The sequence below is a fragment of the Bubalus kerabau genome, chromosome 10 (assembly GCF_029407905.1).
Source record: "Bubalus kerabau isolate K-KA32 ecotype Philippines breed swamp buffalo chromosome 10, PCC_UOA_SB_1v2, whole genome shotgun sequence".
NCBI lineage: Eukaryota > Metazoa > Chordata > Mammalia > Artiodactyla > Bovidae > Bubalus > Bubalus kerabau.
Window position 1 is genome coordinate 31,944,189 of NC_073633.1, and position 12,050 is coordinate 31,956,238.

Here is a 12,050-nt window from a genome sequence, read left to right on the forward strand (position 1 = left end):
TAAATTTACAAGCGTAGGTTGTTGGTGAGCCAGGGAGTCAATGTATATGTTGTTCTCAGTCACTAAAAATCATTTCATTTTTAATTGCACTGAAACTTCCAACCTAATTTAGAAACTAGAAACTGAGTCATTCTCACTTGACTAAATAGAATGTTATTCTTTTAAAGTTGATCTGTATATATTATATTAAAAGGTTCATTTAGGAATTTTAGACATCAAATCTAAAATGCTAACTCCTTGCTTGTATCTTTAGCCTCAAAAATTAATTTATCCATTTAATACTTAAAGTGTTTTCATACCAAAGAGAATTTCTGATGTGGGAGTGGGCAGTGTGAGATCAGAGAGAGAGAGACTGAGAGAGAGGGACAATATGATTATGAAGGAAAACAATTGGGAGAAAGGAACTGTAGGTCTAAGCATAATAGAAAATCAAATGGGAGTCAATAATGTGGTAAGAAAAAATATCCATGAACTATACTCAAGAAATATTAATATTTTCCTCTGCTATATTTAACATCACTTGGTGGCTCAGATGGTAAAGCGTCTGTCTACAATGAGGGAGACCCAGGTTCGATCCCTGGGTCGAGAAGATCCCCTGGAGAAGGAAATGGCAATCCACTCAAGTACTATTGCCTGGAAAATCCCATGGACAGAGGAGCCTGGTAGGCTACAGTCCATGGGGTCGCAAAAAGTCCGATACTACTGAGGGACTTCAATTTCACTTTCTTTCACTTTCAAATGTTTTCAGAAGGCTGCTCCTGTTAGGCTTTACTCGCTTACAATGGTTTATAACATTTATTTTTGCAGAGAACCAGAGCCACTCAACCAGTTCTGCCTGGATCTCCATGGAAGTAGTCAACAATGTTACCGAGTTTATATTTTTAGGACTTTCCCAAGATCCTGGAATGCAACTGATACTCTTTGCTCTATTCCTCCTCTTCTACATGGTGATCCTGGGGGGAAACCTGCTCATTTTGCTCATGGTTTTTTCTGATCCCCGGCTTCACACACCCATGTATTTCTTCCTCAGTAACTTGTCCTTTGTGGACATTGCCTATTCCTCAGCCACAGCACCCAAGATGATTGCAGACTTTGTTTCTGAGAAAAAGATTATTTCCTATTGGGGCTGTGTAACTCAGATGTTTACCTTCCACTTTTTTGGTTGTGCTGAGATTTTTGTTTTGACCGTCATGGCTTTTGACCGTTATGCCGCCATCTGCCAACCGCTCCGTTATACCACCATCATGAGTACCACCGCTTGCACCCTGCTGGCATCACTGTCCTGGCTGGGAGCCCTGGCTCACTCCTCTGTTCAGACCCTCCTGACCTTTCAGTTACCCTTCTGCAGCTCTCAGATCATTGACCACTATTTTTGCGATGTCCACCCAGTTCTAAAACTTGCCTGCGCTGACACAACCCTAGTAAACATGTTGGTGATTGCCAACAGTGGTCTCATCTCCCTGGGGTGTTTCCTCATTCTTCTTGCCTCCTACACAGTCATTTTAGTCAGTCTTCGGAAGCAGTCTGCTGAGGGCCGGCACAAGGCTCTCTCTACCTGTGGATCTCACTTCACTGTAGTAACTTTCTTCTTTGTCCCTTGTATCTTTATTTACCTCCGTTCATCCACCACTTTCCCACTGGATAAGGCTGTGTCTGTGTTCTATACCACCATCACCCCAATGCTAAACCCACTCATCTACACTCTGAGGAATAAGGATGTAAAGAATGCCATGAATCGGGTGTGGAATCACAAAATCTCCTTGAAGGAAAAGCAGAAGGCATAGTTTGTTAGAATTACAAAATTAAAATTAGTTCATACCTTCCAAGGCCCTTAACTTATTAATAATTTTAAGGAATAGTCTCTAACATTCAACTATGTCATGGGGAGGGAAGAGGGAGGAGGGTTCAGGATGGGGAACACATGTATACCTGTGGTGGATTCATTTTGATATTTGGCAAATCTAATACAGTTATGTAAAGTTTAAAAATAAAATAAAATTAAAAAAAACAAAAAAAACAAAAAACAAAAAAAAAAAAAAAAAAAAATAAAAGGGAATAATTTGAGGCTATTTCCTCTTTCTGCTTCTAGGTGAGCAAAACTTAAACCTTTCCATACTGGCTAGGCTTATCCTCGCTTATTTCTAGAGTGGAAGAGTAAACACTTCCACTCATATCTCATTTAAGTACCTTAGATCCCTCAGTTCAAATCCAACACTCTTAAGATATAATTCAATAGTTTAGAATGGAGTTACAAGAAAAAGTTACCTCTGAGGAACTGGATAATTTCTCCTTAAAAAAGTCCATCTTCCTAGGAGCTGCCTTCCTTATCCCCTTCTCTCTCTCCCTCCTCCTTCCCTGCTGTTTTCCCTTCCCTCCTGCCTTCCTTTATCTGACCCTCCTTTGTTTCCCAAAATCAGGCAGTAAACCTCCCATGTGGAGGTAGGACAACCTTACTGCCAGAGATGGGAATCCAGGTGAGAAACCTGTGTAAACAAACCTGATTACTTTAATTGAGTATCCCAAGTCCAGACTAAATTTAGATATTTCACTAACTAAACACCCAGAGTCTATATATATATATATATATATATATATATATATTTGTCCTGTTAATTCCTCATGAATGTGTTTCTTTGTTCAAAAAGTATAAAGGATGCTGGCCTTGGCCACTTTTTTAGGTTCCATTTCTATGAGACCTCCATGTGCATGAATTAAAATGTTTCTTTTTCTCCTGTTAATCTGTCTTGTGTCAATTTTATTATTAGTCCAGCCACAAGAATTTAAGACAGGTAGAAGGGTAAAGGGGGAAATATCCCCCTTTCTGACAATTTGTCATTGAGTTGCTAAGTCATGTCTGACTCTTTGCAACCCCATGGGCTGTCCCTCACAATATTTAGGATTAACTTTAACCATGAAAGATCTGTACACTGCAAAGTATATGACATTAGTGAAAGATATTGAAGAAGATACAATTAAATGGAAAAATAATTCCATATTCATAGATCAGAAGACTAAAATGTCTTTACCATATTGTTAAGATATCCATATTACCCAAAGTGATCTACAGATTCAACACAATCCCTATCAAAATTCCAGTGGCATTTTTTTTTTTTTTTACAGAAATAGAAAACACAAGTCTAAAATGCTTTTGGAATCTTGAGAGAGAGTGAATAGTTAAAAAACCTCCAGAAAGAAGAAACTGGCAGCCTCATACTTCCTGATTGCAAACTATATACCAAACTATGGTAATCATAACAATATGATATTGATACAAAAACAGAAACAGATCAATGGAATAGAACAGAAAGCCCAGAAACAAACCCATGTATATATGATTAATGGATTTTTGAAAAAGCACCAAGAATATATAATGAAAAAAGAATAGTGTCTTCAGTAAATGGTGCTGGGAAAACCTGGATAATCCACATTTAAAGGAATGAAACTGGGCCCCTGTTTTATAAAACTTAGAGTTTAGTGTTTAAGCTCTTAGGTGAAGCTACCAATGGTGCACTGTATTATCAGTATTAGGGGTTCTGGAGTCAAGGGGAATTATACTTTTAGTTGTGAAATTGTGGTTTATAATGGAAAATATATATTTGGTCTTTGTCTTTACTTCTGACACAGAGCTCCTAAAACCCTTGGAATTTCCTGGTTTTGAAAGCTATAAAAGTGTTTTTGTTATGCTAATGAAATATGATGATATAACATTTAATGAGCTGATTTTTGTAAAGCACCCATGGACAGGATGGGGCTGATTGCCAGGAGAACCAACCTTGTGATGAAAGGGCTGGAACTTTCATGTCTTACTCCTTGGCCTCGGATAGGGGAGAGGTCTGGAGGCTGACTCAGTCAACAATGGTCAATTATTTAATAAATCATGACTATGTAATGAAGCCTCCATAAAAGCCCAAAAGGATTAGATTCAGAGAGCTTATAGGTTGGTGAACATGCAGCGGTGCTGGAAGAGGGGCTCTCTGTGGAGGCCATGAAAAGTCTGCTTCCTTTCCCCCTAGCCTATCATATGTATCTCTCCTATCTGGTTGCTCCTAAGTTATAACTTTTATAAATAAGCCATAAACCAGTGTCAGTAAAGTCAGTTTTTTTGAGTACTGTGGGTCACTCCAGCAAATTAACTGAAACCAGGGAGGGGGTCAAGGGAACCTTTAATTTCTTGCTGGTTGGTCAGAAGCACAGGTTACACTCAATTGACATCTGAGCTGTGTGTGTGTGGGAAGATCAGCCTTGTTAAGACAAAACCCTTAACCTGTGGGATATGCCTTCTCAGGGTAAATAGTGTCTGAACTGAGTTAAATTGTAGGGACACTCAGCTGGTTTTCAGAGCACTGTGTGTTGAATATGTAGGGGTGAACCTCCTCCACACACAAATATCAGAATTTGGTGATCAGGACAGCAAAAGAGTAATGCTGTATGTTGTCACCTTCCTTCCAATTAGATTTTATGTCCTTGAATAATTAAATCAGGTGTATGTGCATGCTCAGTTGTGTCCAACTCTTTGTGACCCCACAGACTGTAGCTGGCCACTCTCCTCTGTCCTTGGAATTTTTCAAATACTGGAGTGGGTTGCCATTTCCTACTCCAGGGGATTTTCCTGACCCAGGAATTGAACCCTCAGTCTCCTGCGTCTCCAACTTTGCGGGCAGATTCTTTTACAGCTGAGCCACCAAGGAAGCCTAATAAAATTAGAAGCATAAGCTAAACCTCAGTGTATGTATGTATGGTATGTCTACTTAAGCTTTAGCCTACTTGAAATGTTTGTAGTTTCTCAACACATTTTTAAAAATTTTGAGTTTGTCTTTTTTTAGTGCTTTAAAGTGCTTCTTTAACTTAATAAAATATAACTCTTTTAAAATTTATGTAGGTATAAGGTATAAAGGGCTTCCCCTGTGGCTCAGCAGTAAAGAATCTGCCTGCAGTGCAGAAGCCTCAGGTTCCATCCCTGGGTGGGGAAGATCCCCTGGAGGAGGGCATGGCAGCATACTGCAGTATTCTTGCCTGGAGAATTCCGTGGACAGAGAAACCTAGTGGGCTACAGTCCATAGGGTCACAGAGTTGGGCAAGACTAAAGTGACTGAGCAGGGACACATAAGGCACAAAATCTAATTTTACTTTTTCAAAAGTAGTCAGCAAGTTGTTTCAAGTTATTAAATTATTTATTATCTCCAACTTAATTTGAGGCCAAAATCTATTGTGCTGACTACTGAATTTTATTATTTCTCAGATATGTTACTGTATTTATTCCTTTAATAGTTCTTTTTACTTGGATGACAATGCCACATGATGGTTTATTTTTGGCATATTACAAAATATCTTGATTTTTTAGTATATTTTTTTTCAGATTTGAAATTTGGAATAATTCTTTTAGTATCCCCAAAATATGTTCAATATGCTTTGTACTAAGTTTATATATTAAGAAAAATTATTATTTTTCAGTATTATTTTTGTCTATTCAAGACTATGTTATCTCTTTCTATTTATGGGAATTATTCATGTATTCTAGCAGAAATTGTCATTTAGTCATATAAGTCCTTTGTGCTTTTTAAATTGGGCATACATTTTGTTTATTAATTTTCATGCTAAAGTTGGCTAAAATATTGCAAATTTTAGAGTCTACAAATATAATTAGAAATGAAAATGGATATCTACTCTCATGTTTGTCAGTCAAACTTTGTATGAATATTTAGCCAAAGCAATAACTTAAAAGATACTATTTGCAAAAGCAGGAATTAAATTATTTGTATAATGATGTAAACCTAAAGCTTTCTTTTTAATAAAAAAATTGTTTAGAGCATTTTTCCACATGTATTGTCTTTTGTTTAAACTTTCACACTTTTCCTTTCCATTGTTTCTAATTGCTTTTCTATTAATCTCATACTACTTATTTTATTTTAATTCAATCTCAAACAAGGACTTAAGTACTTAGACTCTATATCCTGCTTGGATGTCTCTATAATCTCTTCAAAAATATACCTGAAGAACAAATTTTAGCAACTAGTCCAGTTTCCAGGGACTGACATGATTTAAATTTGCGCACTCCTACTTTGTTATTGATCTTTCTCTTACCTTAACTGCTGAACTCATTGCTAAGCAAATCTGACACAAGAACGATGAGTCTTCCAGCCTGCCTTCCTGTCACAATCCTTCCTCCCTCAACTTGCATTTATGGCACCATACCTGTACAGACTAGGTATGATCTACCTCTGCTGCTGCTGCTGCTAAGTTGCTTCAGTCGTGTCCGACTGTGCAACCCCATAGACGGCAGCCCACCAGGCTCCCCCGTCCCTGGGATTCTCCAGGCAAGAACACTGGAGTGGGTTGCCATTTCCTTCTCCAATGCATGAAAGTGAAAAGTGAAAGTGAAGTTGCTCAGTCGAGTCGGACTCTTAGCAACCCCATGGACTGCAGCCTACCACGCTCCTCTGCCCATGGGATTTTCCAGGCAAGAGTACTGGAGTGGGGTGCCATTGCCTTCTCCGGATCTACCTCTAACTTTTCCTAATTTGTCACTAGAATTACATCGCTGTGACTGTTTTTCCTTCAAAGAACATTTGGAAGGGAAAGAGGATGGTGATTCAGGTTCTCTGGTCCAGGGCAACTGCCATGAACTCTTCAACTGGTCTCTATTTCATGAAGCAGTCCTAGGGCATGCCACATGCTAAAATTTAGGTAGATTTTTAACACAGTCAATTTGGCAATGTTTTCTTGTTCATCAATGTTTATTCTCACTTGAATTGGGATACATTATCTATTAGTCTTATTGACACTCTCATTATTTCTTTTGTTTTTTCATTGTCATGGTTACAATTTATGCCTCTAATGTGCACCAGACTCTGTGCTGGACTGGTCACATATGGCTTTTCAATTTTACTTCATAGCAATTTTATATGTTCTTAGCATCTCTAGTTCCCAGATAAGAAAAATTAAGTTCTAAGAGATAGTAACTTGCCCAATGAAATGGAGTTAGGAAGTCTTCTAAAAAAAAAAAAAAAAAAAGATGGTAAGAAGCATGTTATTTTTTCTACTATTTTAGTGGTCATTTATTTTTGTCAGAATTTATAGGTAACCTGACACTTGTATTATTTCGTATCTTCATGTACCTTTACTAAAAACTTGGAAGAAAGTGAAGTGGTTTTCAACTATTTAAAACAAAGTTTTTGAAAATTTCTGTGTTTAACCTCGGACACGACTGAGCGACTTCACTTTCACTTTTCACTTTCATGCACTGGAGAAGGAAATGGCAACCCACTCCAGTGTTCTTGCCTGGAGAATTCCAGGGATGGGGGAGCCTGGTGGGCTGCCGTCTATGGGGTCACACAGAGCTGGACACGACTGAAGTGACTTAGCAGCAATAATGGTTTGGACAGGTCCCTGTTTTCCTAATGATCCAGTATCTCTAAGTGATATAGTTCTATAGGATAGTAAAATTAGAAATGAATGTCATACTCTAGAAGGCATATCACACATCACAACATTTTCCACCTCTGATCCTTAGCCATTTTACTTGGTGTGGGCAATTCAGAAGTTGTGTTTCCATGCTCTTTGGGTGAAATACACATCAACTTTTAAATTGTTCCCTCAGGGTTTTGATTCCTAGCTGGCTGGCCCTGGCCTCCTGAGAATCAGTTTTCTTAGTCACAACCTGCAGTGATAGTTAGCTCATTGTTACATCAGGGAAGGAACTGACATACACCAAAATATAGAAGACAAAGCTTTCTGTTGTGGATGGGAAAAGAGGCACCTTCTCCCCCATCTGTAGTTCCTGACTACACCAAGACTGGCATCTCTGATTGGTAGGTAGAAAAATGGTGCTGGAATAATTGCATAAACCACTATATTTTTGAGACACTGGGGTGAATATATTGGTGGGGATGATTAAGTAAAATACTCAGAGAACAGTGGTAAGAAGCAGAAAGCCTCAGATAATGAAATATCTTAGGGAAAACATGGTGGTCATATAGACTAGATCTTAAGCATGGACTTGGGCAAACAATGTCTTTTGCTTGATCTCCATAACTAAAGGCTCAGTGGGGCACTGAGAAGACACTTTGGTCATCTCCTACCTACAGGATCAATCATTCTTACTTTCAGAGAAGATTCTCAGAGATGAATTCTTTTGAGATTCTTAATCTCAAAAGAAGACTCCAGGAAACAAAGCCAGGAATCATGAAGCAGAATCAAAAAACACCAAATGAGTTAATAAAACAATTAGATTTGGAAGTATTTGACAATTTTTCTTAATAAGTCATTGATGTATTCACTTAAAATTGATTTAATCATTCATTTATTTATTCAATAAACATTTATTAAAGACCTTAGTGTGCTAGGAGTAATCTAAAGCACTAGAGAGATGTATAATGAGACACGCTTCATGACCTCAAGAGGATCAGAGTTTCTGTTTACTTTGGCCAAAATACAAGTTGAAAATTACAAGGCAATGGATAAATTGTTATTAGAGATATGAACAGAGTACTCCTATAGAAGCCCAAATTTCTATGGTGCTTCTTAGAAATTATTCATGCAAACTTCCAGGTGTTTTGGAAAGAAGGCCTTCTGAGAATAGCTGGTAGATTTAGTAGTAGTGATGTATCAACAGTCACATAGGACTGTAGTCTGGGGAAAGCAGGAGGAGATGGTAGCGTCTAGAAATCGGATGGTCTTGTCCTCCTCTCTAAGCTATTTCCTAGACTTGATCTTAGTCTTCCAGGCCCAAGGATGGTAGCTGGCAATAGAGAAGTATAAACAGATGTTAAGGATAATACTTCAGGAATCATACATTAGGAGGATAATTTCTCTACTGAACTTGCTATTTTTCTAGGGAAATATAACAATGACAGCAACAGCAATAATGATAATAATTTGAGAAAGTGTGAGCTATTTGCCTGACATTTTTCTGAGTTTTGTATACATTAGCTCATTAATCCCTACAATAATACTTATGAGCAAGATATGATTATTATCTCCATTGCACCATTGGGCATTTCAGGCAGAGTGAAGTGAGTCATTCAGGATCACAGGAGCTACAGGAGCTAGTAAGTGGTCAGCTGTGTTTCAAACCAGGGCACTGATGCTCCGTATCTAAGTCTATTATACGAGAAATGCTCAAGCAGCAAATAATCCTCAAAACACTCATACTGAGATCAGCCATTCTCTGATTCTAAGGCTTTCTTCTTCCTTAGTTTACTGTGGGCAACAGAGTATATAGGAAATAGAGAGAAGTACATCTTGTTATTTTCTGCTACTGGTTTAATTATGAGACTCAGGGAACTTGGTCTCCACATACCCATTCTATGGGGAAATTTTTTCATATACTACCTCTTCACTATCTTATAGAAGAAGATAGTTGAGCTTGATATCTGGGAAATAGGAGAAATCAATTCAGATTTCTTTTATATGTGGATATGTTCAGAAAGATTACATTACTGTCCCTCCAAAGTGCCAACCACAAAAAGTTGTTAATTAACTTTTCTGGGACCTTTACTTTCAATCTACTTTTATTTTCAGAGAATCTTAAGATTATAGAGCTAGAAGATTTCTTAAAATTCTACTGTTAAAATCCATTATGTTGTTAGGAAGAAACTGACATAGTGGGAGGTCAATGACCTTTCCAACATCACACAGATTTTGGTGGCTGATCTCTAATGAGAAGCCAAGTCTCTCAATTATTGCTCAGTGCTCTTTACAGCTGCTTTTCAAACTGGAGTGAGTGTCAGTTAAGACCCTACACATTTGTATAAGAGGCTCTACTACTACTACTACTACTAAGTCGCTTCAGTCGTGTCCGATTCTGTGTGACCCCATAGACGGCAGCCCACCAGGCTCCCCTGTCCCTGGGATTCTCCAGGCAAGAACACTGGAGTGGGTTGCCATTTCCTTCTCCAGTGCATGAATGTGAAAAGTGAAAGTGAAGTTGCTCAGTCGTGTCCAACTCTTAGCGACCCCATGGACTGCAGCCTACCAGGCTCCTCTGTCCATGGGATTTTCCAGGCAAAAGTACTGAAGTGGGGTGCCATTGCCTTCTCCGATAAGAGGCTCTAGGTTATGGCAAAAACCAACACAACATTGTAAAGCAATTTTCCTCCAATTAAAAAAAAATTAAATCAAAAAAAGATCCTACACTTTCTAAAATGTGATTCTTTGTGAAGATTTTGGAGAATTTTAAAAAAAATATTGAACTTGTATGCAGCATTAGAAGAGTTATAAAGATAAAAGCCTTTAAATAATGACTTGATTCCTCATTCCATTGTTATAAAAAATGTATTTTTTGAATGTTGTGCTCTGACACAGATCTTACTCAGGTGGAATACGCTCTAAAAATAAACATCCTATATCTTTAAAGTTTCTAAATATCTAGTACCTTCCTGCTGTACCTACCTTCATGCCCTCCACACCCCCTAGTCTCCATTTCTGTGTTTTCTTTGCTCTTCTTGCCCATAGCTCAGTAAAGTGAAAGCTCTACTCCACAACCTGTACCATATTCCCCTAATCAGCAAGTTTGAGAGGCTTTTTTTTTTTTCCAGTTTTTTTTTAAATTTTATTTTATTTAACTTTACAATATTGTATTGGTTTTGCCATATATCAAAATGAATCTGCCACAGGTATACATGTGTTCACCATCCTGAACCCTCCTCCCTCCTCCCTCCCCACACCATCCCTCTGGGTCGTCCCAGTGCACCAGCCCCAAGCATCCAGTATTGTGCATCGAACCTGGACTGGCGACTCGTTTCATATATGATATTATACATGTTTCAATGCCATTCTCCCAAATCATCCCACACTCTCCCTCTCCCACAGAGTCCAAAAGACTGTTCTATACATCAGTGTCTCTTTTGCTGTCTCGTATACAGGGTTATTGTTACCATCTTTCTAAATTCCATATATATGTGTTAGTATACTGTATTGGTGTTTTTCTTTCTGGCTTACTTCACTCTGTATAATAGGCGCCAGTTTCATCCACCTCATTAGAACTGATTCAAATGTATTCTTTTTAATGGCTGAGTAATACTCCATTGTGTATATGTACCACAGCTTTCTTATCCCTTCATCTGCTGATGGACATCTAGGTTGCTTCCATGTCCTGGCTATTATAAACAGTGCTGCGATGAACATTGGGGTACACGTGTCTCTTTCCCTTCTGGTTTCCTCAGTGTGTATGCCCAGCAGTGGGATTGCTGGATCATAAGGCAGTTCTATTTCCAGTTTTTTTAAGGAATCTCCACCCTGTTCTCCATAGTGGCTGTACTAGTACCTTTTTTCTCTATAAAATGGTTTTCAATTAATCATAACTTGAAATTTTATAAATAGTTTTCTTTTTTAAAATTGTTTTGTTTCTTTTTAATGAACATTCCACTGGTGGCAGTGTAAGCCATAAAGATGTGCTGTTTTCATCTGCAGAAGAAATACAGGATAATAAGTTCCTCTTTCTTTTACAGCTTCCTTTCATCTCATCAATATAACCTTTCCTTCTCTTCCATTTTCACCCATTTCTCAGTGACAGCATAATCCTTCTACTCAATGTTATTGAAGTACAATCTGAAAGCATTTCTTTCAGTTGTGAGTTTTTTGTTTTTGGTTACCAAGATGGACTAGGATAGGTAACTTTTACTCACAGAGATACTACTTTCTTCATTCACATCCTCATCTAAGCAAAGAGAATGGACAATGATTGTACATGATAGCTAATTGCATTTAGGCCTCTAGTATGAGTGTAACTTAGTTATTAAATCTTTTGCTATTTCAAGATCTATGTGAAAGCCTCCCTAAGTTACTTAAATTGACAAGACAGCTATTCTCCATGTGGCTATAGAGAGCTTGGCTAGGTACATGAATGAACATTATATTGTTAGTAACAAAGAAATTCTTCACAGATGATTGTTTTTCCCCAAAGCATTTGCTCCCTTGAGGAGAGTTCACAGTTCACCCACTGATAGGGAGGGCCTCTGTACCCCTAGGTATCTCCAAAGTCATCCTCCAGATACTTCATCCCTGCAGAGTAAACACAGAATGGAAATTCACAAGATACTGTTAAAGGAGGA

At 38.0% G+C, this 12,050-nt stretch overlaps 1 protein-coding gene across 1 annotated transcript; it reads left to right on the forward strand.

Moving 5' to 3' along the window:
- The first annotated feature begins 845 nt into the window (after nucleotides 1-845).
- On the forward strand, nucleotides 846-1,784 carry LOC129620505 (olfactory receptor 4S2-like). Its single transcript, XM_055536318.1, has one exon. The coding sequence runs from the start codon at nucleotides 846-848 to the stop codon at nucleotides 1,782-1,784; it is 939 nt and encodes a 312-aa protein (XP_055392293.1).
- Nucleotides 1,785-12,050: the final 10,266 nt, after the last annotated feature.